The sequence below is a fragment of the Lontra canadensis genome, unplaced genomic scaffold, assembly GCF_010015895.1.
Source record: "Lontra canadensis isolate GAN:19392208 unplaced genomic scaffold, GSC_riverotter_1.0 scaffold1, whole genome shotgun sequence".
Lineage (NCBI taxonomy): Eukaryota > Metazoa > Chordata > Mammalia > Carnivora > Mustelidae > Lontra > Lontra canadensis.
Window position 1 is genome coordinate 33,026,999 of NW_022630995.1, and position 13,795 is coordinate 33,040,793.

At 38.3% G+C, this 13,795-nt stretch overlaps 1 protein-coding gene across 15 annotated transcripts in view; it reads right to left on the reverse strand.

The window, feature by feature from the left end:
• Window positions 1-4,884: 4,884 nt before the first annotated feature.
• LIMCH1 (LIM and calponin homology domains 1) overlaps window positions 4,885-13,795 on the reverse strand; it is a 324,446-nt gene continuing 315,535 nt past the window's right edge. For all 15 annotated transcript variants that reach the window (XM_032852716.1, XM_032852691.1, XM_032852697.1 and 12 more), the window contains 2 exons: window positions 12,965-13,067; window positions 4,885-7,786 (listed from right to left, as the gene is read on the reverse strand). In XM_032852716.1, the coding sequence (XP_032708607.1) occupies window positions 7,761-7,786; window positions 12,965-13,067 (129 nt within the window). In that variant the 3' untranslated portion in view covers window positions 4,885-7,760. The remainder of the gene's footprint in view (window positions 7,787-12,964; window positions 13,068-13,795) is intronic.

Consider the following 13,795-nt stretch of genomic DNA (forward strand, 5'->3'; position numbering starts at 1 on the left):
CCAATATATAATCTTTGAAAAAAAATCTATTTCACACCCCCTCTGCAATCTGGAAACCACCATTTTGTTCTCTCAATTTAAGAGTGGAGTTTTTCTTTTTTTAATCTTTTTATCTTTTTATTTATTTGTTTTGTTTCTCAAATCCATATAGGAGTGAAATCGTATGGTATTTTTCTTTCTCTGGCTGACTTATTTTACTTTAGGTCCATCTATGTTGTTGCTAATGGCTAGTAGTTCTTTTTTATGGCCGAGTAATATTCCTGCCTGTGTGCGTGTGTGTGTGTGTGTCTGTGCATGTGCACGCATAAAGTACATCTTCTTTATCCATTTATCTATCAATGGATGCTTGGGTTGCTTCTGTATTTTGGCTATTGTAAATAATAACATCAGGGTCATGTATATGTAAATAAACATAAGGGTCAATGCATTTTTTCCAATTAGTGTTTTGTTTGTTTGTTTGTTTTTTGTTTTTTTGATAAATATCCAGTAGTGGAATTACCAGATCATATGGTAGTTCTAATTTTAATTTTTTTGAGAAATTTCCATACTCTTTTCCTCAGTGGCTGCACCATTTTGTATTCCCATCGACAGTGCTTGAGGATTTTCTTTTTTCCACATCCTCACCAACACTTGTTTCTAAGTGTTGTTTTATTTTCACCATTCTGACAGGTGTGAGCTGATATCTCAATGAGATAGGAAATGAGATTAGGAAAATGATGAGTGATGTTGAGCTCTTTTTCTGTGTCTGTTGGCCATCTGCCTGTCTTCTATGGAAAAAATGTTTATTTAGATTCTCCATCCATTTTTAAATCAGATTAGTTGTTTTTATAGTGTTGAGTTGTTTAAGTTCTTTATATATTTTGAATGTTAACTTCTTACCATATACATTTTTATCAGTAGTGTTTGAGTTTCCATTGCTTCATATCTTCACTAATTATTGGTGTCATCAAAGTTTTAAATTTTTATCAATTCAGTGTGCATAAAATGACATTCATGATGGTTTTCATATGCATTTTCTTCTTAATGCAATTGAATATATTTTTGCTTTTTTTGGTTGTTCATATTTTCTATGATATCACTCTTCATTTTTTTGTCCATTTTTTAAATTGACCTGTTTGTATTTTTCTTATTGATACTTTCAAGTTCCTTATACAGTTTGGATACTAATTCTCTGTTGGTTGTACCTGTGACAAAACTTCTCTTTGTTTGTAGCCTTTTAAAAACTTTCTTTTTGTGATATGGAAGTTTTAAGTTCTTAATATAATTGAATGACTTTCTGTTTTGGGAGGGTGTAGGGAGAGTCTTGTCTTACCATTGTTTTAATTTATATTTCTTTGATCACCAGTACAGTTGAACATTATTTTTCATGTTTACTGGCCATTTATATTTCTTTTCTGCCCAGCTTTTTAATGTTCCTTTGCCCACTTTCTATTGATTTGCAAAGGACTTCATATTTGAAGATATTAACCTTTTGGCTTATTTGTTGGGAATATTAACCCAAGTTTTTCATCACTTTTAAATTTTGCCTAATATTCCCTTTATTATGTATTTAAACATATTTAAACCTATCATTCTTTCATTGTTTTCACTTAACACTTTAATTCATCTGAGATTAATTTTATTGTGAAGAGGTGACATTAATTAACTATTCCTCCTGTATCCACTGATTTATGATACCATTATTATTATTATACACTAAGATTTTCATGCTTATTTGAGTCTATTTCTGGGCTCTACACTTTGCTGTGTTAATTATGATTAGTTTATTAATTCTTGCCCAAGATATGTACTTGTTTATTTTTATCTTTGTTGTAAATTTTACTGTTTGGTAAGGCAAATTACTTTGATTAGTCCTCCTTTTCAAACTTTCTTGGATCATCTCAGAATAGGCATTCTACATTTAGCCAATCAAACACTCCACTTGTTTCCCAGAGTGTTATCATATAAACAAGGTGTAGCTTCTCAATCTTCAAAGTATTGGAAAACATGAAATACCATCCAAACTTTTCATGGATTCAGAAGGAACTGCTGGATGCTCCAGGATCAGAGCTTGGGATAGTAATTCATGCTGGCCCATGGAGAGTGGGAGTGTAGTGCTTCATGAAATGTTTATGGGGCTTCCTAGAGTTATACTTCAGTCACTTTCCACAGTATTTTCTAAACCAATGGGGCTCACTGAAATAATTCTCTGGCTCCTTGGTGGACAATAAAGAAACCAGGTTTTCTTGGATAATGTCATTATTCTTGCTGGAAAAATGAAATGCCTTGATTTAGTGTTGTCAGTGAATCTGTTAGCAGTGAAATAATATTGTGACATAGGAATCACTGCGCTGTGCCCTCAGGGTCATTTCCCCATTGGGGTGGTTAGAAAGAGACCCTTCCTTTGTTCAGGCCTTTGCTGTTGAGGTTGAGAAAGTGGAGGTCCCATTGTGAAACAAAACTTGGGCCGGACAAACGTGTTATCAGGCAGGCTACTTTTTCCCAGCTCTGGAGACCAGATTTGGGGAGGGTAGAGGGGCTTTGGGAGTGTCATATGTCAGGGCAGAGGTCAGTGGGGCTCTGCTGGAGAGACCCTTTAGCATCCGTTCCAGCAAATGCTAAGATGCCCAATGTCACGTCCCAAGGGCCAGCTCTTGTCTGTCTTCTCAGAGAAAGAAATCAAATCCTAGGGGGTAAAAATGGAATTCTAAGTCCATTTGAGAATTTTTAAGTATACATTCACTATAAAAAGAATGTTCTGCTCCCCCATTTGAGTGTCGATTAAATTCTGCCAAATTCCAGCTCTGCTCAGAGGTCCTCCTTGTTGGTCTCGTGTGAGGTCCCAGACACGAGAGCTGAGCATAGTTGAATAGGAGGTTAACCTAGTCACCGCTGATTGGAGATGGTTGATGAAATACACAATTATGTAACATCTTATACTCATCCAGAGTAAGTCACTTATTCCTATTATACCTCATTTCTCGCCTATGGAATAACAAGATGTATATATACATGCCAAAAATGCTGGCTTTTTAAAAAGATTTTATTTATTTATTTGTCAGAGAGAGAGAGAGCATGAGCAGGGGGAGTGGCAGGCAGAGGGAGAAGCAGGCTCCCCACTGAGCAGAGAGCCCTATGTGGGACTCACTCCCAGGACCCTGAGATCATGACCTGAGCCGAAGGCAGACGCTTAACACGCTGAGCCACCCAGGTGTCCCCAAAATGCTTTTTGATAAATGAAACGATGCTGGCACAACCACCTTTGATGAAATAATGCTCAAGAAGTTTAGGAAAAGTTCTACTTTGTTATGTATAAACATTTTCCTGTGGTTTCGAGTCACTCGGGAAGAACTATTAAGGGGAAGGGCGTGGTTTGGGAAAATGCTGAACATGGGGGCTTCTAAAATAGCCGTCTTTGGGGACAATACACGAACAATGCTGCCCAAAAGTGTTACAAATCGTAGCAATACAACTGGCTGATCGACGGCTCTTTGAGCTTCTTTCTCGGAATGACCCAAGACCCTCCGAAAGTAAGTATTTTCCTCAGTCATTTCTTGGTATGTTTGTCAAAGGAAATGACACTTAGGAAAGCAAGTGTGTAGCAGCTGATGGAAAAGCCGAGAGAAGATTAACTGTGGGTTGTAAACAGGTGGCCTGAGGACAAACTTAGACTTGCAGATGTATTTTAGGGGGGGGGGTCTCACAAGTTGGCTTGGCACACATTGGGAAGTGTTTTGAATTGTTGTCAACATTTAAAAGGCTGCAGATTTCATATGCAAACAATTGCTTGGAGTCAGGTAGCCGCCTCTTTCTTGAGACAGAACTGTTCTTTTGCCCGTTTGCTATAGTCTACACCACTCTATTCCCCGCTTTTGGTTCCTACAGTACATAACTGGTCCCTCCAGTCACTTGAGTTTGTAACCCCCTGACTCTGATCATGTCAAAGGATGGGGCGGTGTCCTTTGTGGTCTAAATTTGGACCCTACCAAGAAGTCCTTAGGTCTTGAAGCAAGTCCTGGAAAGCAAGCTAGTCCAGCAGGTCTGAGGTAGAATGTTATTCTTTTGGTAAAGACATTCTCTAGAGAGCACATGTTGTGATAACAATCTTCTCTTTGTAGTTGAACGGAATCTCATTTAAGTAAGGATGGATATAGGCCACTGCCTGAGAGCTACTCAAACTCTCTCAGGCAAGGGAAAGAAGTCACTTATCTATGGAAAGGGTGGCAACCACTAGCTGCCTACCGCACTTGGCAAAAAGAACCAGAATACAAATCCATGGTAGCAATTAGAACACTGTGTCTTAGAGCGACGGGAGCTTTCACAGAATTTGCTTGCTTTTAGCAGCACAACTTACAAATCTGGGACAGAGGGCCAGGGAAGGTCCATGTGTATTGTGGAAAGTTCACGGCATCAGAAGGAAGCCTCTGTTTTGCAGCAAATTTCCTGGTTCAACAATGGAGAAAAAAGCCCTCAGTGAAATGACTATATGTAGACAGTGAGAGGGAACATTGGAGAAGCGCTAAGGACAGTAGCAAAATCTAGCGACTTCAAGGGCTTGGCTTGGTTCTCTCTGGCCAGTGCTGGAAACGCTCCAGCATTTGGTTGTTTCAGATAATTTCCACTGGCATTTGCAGGGTCTCTCCTGGTGACTGTGTGTCTCAGTTCAAGGAGTCTGAATCCTTCCGTGGAAGGCAATTCCTTAGTGACTCCTACAACCAGCTGCTAAGTTCGATTTGCCTTAAACAGCTGACCTCAAAAATGGAACAAGATGCATATGCAAACATGCTTCATGGCCATCATCTGACTATGTAACCCCAGACCTACAACGGAGCGAGCCTGATTCTCTCTTCCCCAAGTCCGAAAGCTGACCCCTCCTCCCTACCCCCCAATTAATAGAGTACAAAGTTGATTTGAGTATTTTATTTATAAATGTACATATACTATAAAAGCTGTTGCATTTTAGACAACTTTTAATTTTTCTTTTTTTTTTTAACTATTTCTCAGAGGCATTTTAGAATAAATATTTTTAAATGAAGGTTAGTATAACTGATAGAGAACATTGGCCCACCCAGAGCAGTAACACCTTTCGGACGGACTCACATACGAGGTGGATCATTTCAGTTTGTTACGTCTTACACTGTGTATAGATAACTAGAATAGGTCTTGCATTAATAACACTACGTAGAAAGAATGAGGAAATGACATGGTTTGCTAGTTAGTGAAAAACAAAGGGTTACTCATTTTTTCTTAAGAAAGAGAAAGGACTAGCTTTTGGAGCATGAGGGGAAAAATCGTGTATTTCCTCAAGAACAATAAATCACTCACTTGCCTCATCTGCCTTTTAAACAAGCGCATTTCCATCGTAGCTCAACAGAGCAGAGCTTCCCCCCCGCCCCGGGATCTCAAAGATTATTTGAAAAGAAATAGATCATACTCGCTATGCTGCACTGGAAAAAACAAGATCTAGTCTGCCCGAGATGCCATGTAACAGACTCCAAATGAAATAGAAATCAAGTATAAATAGAAACAGTTGGCAATTAGAATTTAGAAAATGTTGGAGATTATTCTGTGCTGGTGACTATTGTTCATTATGGGAAAGCACATTTCGCAGCTGGAGAATGGGGCTTTATTTTTCTTGACTCGATTCAGGCTTCAATACATGTACAATGAGGCTCACTAAGAAATATGTATAAATGGGTTTGTGAAACCAGAGGAGAATGTGCATTATTCATATAGTCCTTACATAACAGATGGAGTTACACATGTAAAAAGTATTCTATAAAAATCGGTTATGAATGATCATATTGTACATGTTTTGTGCATTATTTGTGGCAAAGTACTCTGCTAATATCATGCAAAGTGTAAACATCCACATTATCAAAATATTTAATAAAACATGCAAGTGGTTAATCAAAATATTGAACTTAATCTGTACATTTTCAAAACTTTAAAATTTTTTTTCTATTTTTCTTTTTCTTTTTTTTTTAATTTTTTTTTTTTTCCTGTAAAACAGCAAACACCTCCACGAGAAGTCTTAGTGACTTGGAAGTGACTTCACCTCTCTTCAACATACTGTATCCAGAATTCATCACTGACTATGTGCAACAGCTTCGCATTTTCTAAGGCACAATTTTTTAATGAAATGATGTGTAAATTCCAATCTAACAACAGCTCTTCCAAATGACAAGATGGTCAAACTACCTCCAGTGGCTGAGGGAATTTCTGCACTTACATGGAACCCGCATGCAGAGAACAGTCTAGCATGTAAATAAATAATTGCTAGCCCTACTCAATAAGACACAGGAAAAAAAATTATTGCTTACATAAACAGAAAAACATCTACTTAATCTCCTTGTATGACTACATTAACCTATTAGAGGAGTATATCCATAGTCTACATTCACAAAATGTCATCTTCACTTATTTGCCGTCATTTTAAGGCAGAATAAATAGTTCCCCTTTCCCCAGTCTTAAAGAAAAACAGCCTGGAGATCTAAAACGTGATGCTTTTTAGTAACTGGAGTCCTTTCTTGGCCAGCGGAAACTCATCACACAGGGCAGACAGGAAGCCAGCTCTCCACAAGAGCTCCGCTCTAAAGTTCTAGAATTGTCGACAGTCAAGAGGGTTGGTGATACAGGAGAACGGGAGAGGGCAGATGTCCACTGCGGTGGGCCGGGCGCACTGTGAGTTGGAAGTTCTTCTTGCTGATCGCACGTCGGTGGCTCATGACGACATAGGTCATTGGGTTCTAGGAGGAGTGTCTTAATGCTTTGCTTTAGACACCTTTGGGCCCTCAAGAAGAACTTGTAGGCAAGAATGAGCCCTGGTCACACTTCATGCTGGACTGATCTTGGTGACAGTTTCCAAAGGCCTCACATGGAGTCTCTTATTCAATCTACAGCCTGAAGAGAAGCAAGCACCAAAACCCTCCCGGCTCTCACTGACCCACCACTCTTCTGGAGATAAAACTTCCTCACAGATTTTGGTAAGAACTTTGGAGACGATGACTGAAATATTTCCCTATGGTTTCTTCCTACCCGTGGGCAGTGTCCCCATGGAGTAAGTCTAGCTGATACTGCAAGGGTTCGCTTTAACGGACCAGCCTTTATGAATGACAGAACTTCCAAAGCACACAAAATCTAATACTAATGGTGCAATAATTTATTGGTAGGACTTCCACCTCCAAAGGTAAGTAAGAGATGTCTCGGGATTACAGTATGTAGTATCAGACTAGCGTCTCTGCATTAAAAACAAGTTATAGCTCAGAGCTCTATGGTGTGATTTTTAGTTTCTGAAATGCATGAACGCTAGGCTTCTATCTTAGAAGACGACACATCTCAAATTGGCATGTCTTGCGCTTTCTGCAGCTCAATTCTGTAAACAAGAAGTGTTTAATTCCTAAAAATACTACAACGAAACAAGTTTATTGCCTCATTCATCTCAGGAACTCTCAGAAAAGAGAAGAACCCATTTGAAACCATGAGCCTGTTGGCCCACGGTAAGATCTTTGTGTGAACTACAGGATCACGACATTATATTTATTTGTTTGTATATACTGTGCAAATGCAAAACCAAAAGAAAACAAAAATCAAAACCGAAACGGAAAACCAGGAAGAATGCAAACACCGTGCTACAGAAGAACAGATACCATCTTTTAGAACAGCCTTTCTGAAGTTAGATAAACACCAAGGAGCCCCCACACTTGGGATTTGGTGAAATGGTCGCCAGGGGACACCCTCCAGAAAGAAATGGTGAGTGATCTGGAAGTTTGAAAAGCACGTCACAATGTTGTGGGCTGGCCAGCACCTGCAACAAAGAACAGGGGGTAGTATTTGGTTAGAGGATGCAACACTTCTTGCCTCAGGGCACTGGTAATGACCTCTGCCCAAATCTCTTCTCCCTCTGAGGGGGAGTTTGTCCCCCTCTGCTGCTCCAAGTGTGGCCCAGGGAAGAGAAGTACTGGCAACACCAGGAGGTGGTCAGACAGGTACTCCTGAGTCCCATCCCAGAACGTAACAAGGAGTCCTGGGGATTCATCTGCCCTGTCAAGTTTGGTTGAAATCCTCTGGATTTCACCCTTAAGCCAAATGATCTTCATTAAACTCCCTACCTTGTCTTCTAGGGGCAAATAAGCAAGAAAACATTCTCTCTTTTCTGGTCCTTTAGGTTTTGGTTTCTAGAAGAATAAATACATTGCAACCAGAGGCATGTGACATGGGATCTACATATGGACTCATACACATTTGCTAGATTTAGTAAATAAAAACACAGAACACCCAACAAAATTTGAGTTTCAGGTAAACAACAAATTTAAAAAAACTAAAAAAAAAATTTTTTTTTTTTAGTAAAAGTATATCCCATGTGATATTTGAGATATACTTGTGCTAAATCCTGACCATGGAATCTTTGGGACCTATAGTTACTAAAAAAAAGATCATTGCTTATCTGAAATTCAAATTTAATAGGGCAAAAACATTCTAATGGGGGCATCTTCTATTTTATCTGGCAACTCCATCTAGAAGGATGGTTTGGGTTCCGTATTTCCTGCTGAAACCTTCACAAAGTTTCTCTTTCGTTGGAGGCACTAGAGTTGTAATGAGGCAATTGCAACACTGGAAAAGACCCTGGAGATTTTGCAATAAATGCATTTCACCAGAATGCATGACAGAACAGACACAGAGACACAGTCACCCAATACCCAAGCACAAATGGCATGAGTTAGCCACGTGGTGGCTTGATTTGTGGCAGGTGATTTGTTTTGCACTTCCATTCCCATTTACATATGAACTTAAAAACTGTTTACATTGCTTTTAGGAATTGCATTTTAATATGCTGTTATGCAATTTCTCCCCTCCAACAGAAAAATTTCATTTAAATGTGACTAGTTACTTGAAGAAAATAGGATTATATATCCAGGCTTTATTATTCCACACAATGAAATCATTTTGTTTCATTTAGAACGCCTATGATGTAAACCATCCCTTCCATCTACCCATCCCCCACCCAACTCATATCAGAATCAAATAAAAAAGAAAGAAAAATGATTTTTTAGCCATTTCTTTCCATTCTGACTTTTTTTTTTTAATTGCATCTGGGATATACTCAACCAATTCAACTATATTTATACTTCTCGAGCCAACTATTATCTTCTCCACTGATTCACATTTAAGCTAATATATTTGTTTCTTCTGACACCAAGAAAGAAATGAGCACTATTCTCAGATATGCTGGTCATTGTCCCTGTCATGTGTTAAGTAAAGTTTAGCCCCAATATAATATCTACCTGGAAAAATAAACATGAAAGAAGAGTTAGGAAAAAAAACTGGAAAGAAAGTAGTCATTATTACTCAATATGAAAACATATTAAGAAGCTATAATAATTAAAACTATTCAACACTTGAGAATTAGTAGGTTAATAAGACATAATAAAACATCTAGAAATAGATCCAAATACCTATGGGGGAACTTAGTTTATGAGAAAGCTGGCATTTCAAATTAATGAAAAAAAAAAAAAAAAGGGATTCTTCAGTTAAATTTGCACAACTTGTAACTGGGGGGGAAAAAAGTTTGGATATCTATCTCAGTTCTTGTCCCAAAATACATTTGTGATGATCACGTAGTTACATGTGAAAGAGAAAATAAAGAATAATTCTGGGAGAAATCCCAGCTAAATCCTTGAAGTAGTGAAAGTTTTTCTAAGCAGGACACAGAACCCAGAATCCAAAAAAGAAAGAATAAAAAAAGGTATGTTTAATTACTTTACATGAAAATCTTTTCTATGAAAAAAAGTTCACAAAGTAGAAAGACCTATGACAACGGCAATAAGCAACAAATATAAAATCAAGGGAAAATGTCTTTACTTTAAAAGAACTACAAATCAAGTATTAGCATGGTTCCATGCGCAAAGGATAGAGAAGAAAGATACATTTTTTTAATAGCAAAAAAGAAATAGAAATGGTCCATAAACAAGATGTTCAAACTCACTTAAAGACATACAGGTCAAAACAATGCAATTTTCCCTTCCCCATGCAACACAGTGGGAATTTAAAAAGTCTGATGTGATCCAGAACTGACATAGCCATGGAGAGAGAAAGAGGCTCTCTTACGGACTTTGCAGGGAGAGTGCACTTTTCTGGAAGATAATTAGACAAGTTGTCTGAAATTTTTAAAAGCACATGACTATTAACTCAGCAGTCCCAGTGCTCAGAATCTACCCTACAGAAATGCTTTCGACTGTTCATGAGGACGTCTGTACGTGGATGTCCACTGGGGCCTTTACCAGAACATATTAAAACACTGGAAATAACCGAAGTGCCCATGCACAGAGAATAGTCTGAAATTACGGCAAATCCACACAATGGGACTGTATTCAGGTATTAAAAAGCCATCTAAAAGCATGGGGAGAAAGAATGTTATATTAGAAAATGACCAAAAAAAATTGCCATAATATATCATTAAATTAAACACAAGAGCAACAAAAATAAAGGACACTATGTGATTATCTTCGTGAAATAAAAAAAACAGAACATAGGCGGGTAGATGTATTGCACACATATGGGGTGTGTGTGTGTGTGTGTGTACACACATACAAATGTACATTCTAACCTTGTCTCTAAGAAATAATTAGAAAGTGATTACAGTGGTTAATTTTGGAGACTTTCACTTTTAATTCGGTGTCTCCCTAAACAACCCTATTTTCTAACCTTATACCATTTATAATTTTATTGACTCATTCCTTTGAATGTCTATAGACATAATCTAGGCAGAAAAGTAATATGCCTTCTTGCTTTCTTCTTAGTATCCAAAGAAAAAAAAATTTCCTAGTATTTTGTATAAAATAAAAAATTAAAAAATCATGTTAGTCTACCTCCAAATCACTTTATTTTTTTTATCTTATGAGACTATTATAATTTGTAACCTCATATAGGTGATTATAACTCCATGGTTCTTGTCTTTAGATTTGGAATTAAAAGCAGTTAAGGTCCTTTTTATTTGTATACACAAGAGAAAATTGCTGGCCTAGATCCAAAAAGCTAGTTTCCAAAAGAAATGACAATTAATCATCCACTCTCTCAATTAAAGTAAAAATCTGGATGAAAACAGGTTGCTGTAACCCAGACGTGGGCTCAGGTTTGTTCTCTGTGGATATCCTTCAAGCACTTTAAATTATGAAAGAAATTCAGATTTCCAGAACAGTTCAAATCTGGCTCAACAGTCCTTCAACCTAAGAGCACCCTCTTCTGGTTCCATGATTCACATTCATCTGGTTCATTGAGGTTGAGAAAAGTATTATTTGTACAAGAGGATAGTTAAAATCACTTTGGAATATGGGAGAAAAGGGCTTAGTTTTCCATTGTAATGTATAAAAATAAGCAAATAAAAATCCAGTTTAAATAAATATATTAATTACTATATATATTATAGATATATATATATACTTTTGGATCATACACGGTATACTATTTCATTTGTTGCTCATTTTATTTTTTACTATGTATACCATATTTTACATGTATAATACATAGCATAAATTGATATCAATATTATATACTATATACATATTATAATTATATAAGATTAATATCTATATATAATATGTGGTATACATGGTTCTGTTTTGAGGGCAGCAGCTCAAAATTGGGAATTGTTTTGACTTTAAGTCAAGTGTTTGTCATAGATCAAAACTACCTGGGTTTGATCTAATTCTTATTTCCTACGATTTTATTAAAAGAGGCATATACTTCCCTAACTGACTAAATTTATAGCAATAAAACAACTTAATTTCAATTTCACTCTTCAAATCTTCAGTCTTGCAGATTTAAAGACCCATGTAAAAAAGCCTAAAGATGTTCCTTAACTTACTTTGAGAAATAAGAAAAGATTCTTGAATTTCAACTCCTCACCTCCATTGTTTTTATTTTTATTTTATTCAATTTTTGAAAAGATTTTTATTTATTTATTTGACAGAGAGAGACACAGCGAGAGAAGGAACACAAGCAAGGGGAGAGGGAGAGGGAGAAGCAGGCTTCCCGCTGAGCACGGAGTCCAATGAGGGGCTCAATCCCAGGATCCTGAGACCATGACCTGAGCTGAAGGCAGAGGCTTAACCTACTTAGCCACCCAGGCGCCCCTCCCTCCATTGTTTTTAAAGGAAAAATTTCTAACTGATGAATTTGCTGGAAGTCTCCCCACCAGAAGGACAGTACCTCGGAGATGAGCCGCTGGCTGGCTATTTGCAGATTTTCTAAACAGCAGCTGGGCAACAGTGCCCCCTGGTGCCCTCAAAACCAACGTGAACTGTCTACAGTAGGAGACCCAGACACAGGATTAGGGGCCGACTGCTCAAATGAGCTTCAGGGCCCCAGAGACTGGGTAAGCTCTGTTTATGTACTAAGGCATTTTGAAGGAGTATGGGGGCAGGGATTCCAGAGAAGTAGAACCCCTCTTCTTGGTTCTAAAGGAACTTTCACGTTAGCTGGCAACAAAACCAGACGGTGTCACAGAACTCCTGACTGTAGGGCATGCAGACATTGAGGACACGGTGCTTGAGCTGATGAACACTGGAGAGCCATTCTTCACACTGACACCATCCCAAGTGGTGCTGGCTTTCTAAAGATATGCCTCCACAAATGAATAGTGTTTTACAGATCTTGTGTCTTCCTTCTATCTCCCCAAAATCTCTATGGTGAACTCAAGCAACATCTCAAACTTGGTTTTACCTCCCTGGTGTATTAACGGATAAAAATAATGTTTCTGGATAAAAAGAATTTGGCCACACTGTAACAGTAACTTCCAGTAAGAAACAAGTGGTAAATACGGGTTATTTCCTTATTGTTTCTTTTCCCTACGTGCTAATAAATCCTACCCTCAAGGTAGGTGTGTCAATCAATGAGGAGGAATAGTTGAATTTCTAAACTGGGTCCTGTAGAAGGCATGTGACCACACTCGTCTCAAGGTATCCTGTGTCTGCCCCCTGGTACTTACTTCTGGATCGCATGTAGCAATCATTACAGTTCAGAAGACCATTTCGAATCCTAACATCCGTCCCACTCACTGCATCTCCAAGCTGTCCTTTACAAATCCCACACTGTAGGGCAGAAAGAACAGAAGTTATAAGGTGCACAAGGACTCATTTCTTTATAATGCTTAGTTATGGTTCACACAAGTACGCAACAATCGCTTCTACAACCTCCACATTTGTTGAGCATCTACTATATGAAAGACGTTGTACCAGAGCTGACTCACAGCAACAACATACTTGTAGCATTTTATCCTAACTCCTTGCATTTTACAGAGAAGGACACTGATTCTAAGGCTCGCTGACTTGTCCAGGATGTAGAGCTGGTAGGTGGTGTCAAGTTGACCCCCAATCAGGATGGAACAACCATTCCAAACAGACGACATCCTAGTGGTTTTAAATAAACACACGGCCAATGGGTTATCAATTCAAACTTGATAATTGTGAATAATCTTGAAATGCTTTCCATTACCGTTGGTGAGTTCTGCCAGATCAGAATGACTAGGAAATGGCTCACCTCACATTTCCACACTGAAAGCAGTAATGCCCACTGCTACAAATCCAGCAGGAAAAGAACACGTTTCAGCACAGTCAGCCTGAGGAGGCATTGCTTAGAACAGACAAGGTGGAAACGGAGGTTGTTTCAGAGGCCAGCCTTTTGTGGTGGGTTGGGGGGATTAGAACCCAGCTCCAAAGAGGACCAGCCCCAGATTCATTCTCTGAGGTCACCCAGCGGGTAGAGGAAAGCTTCATCCAAATTATTTTATAAGCTCCACTGACTTCCAGGGTAGGGGGTA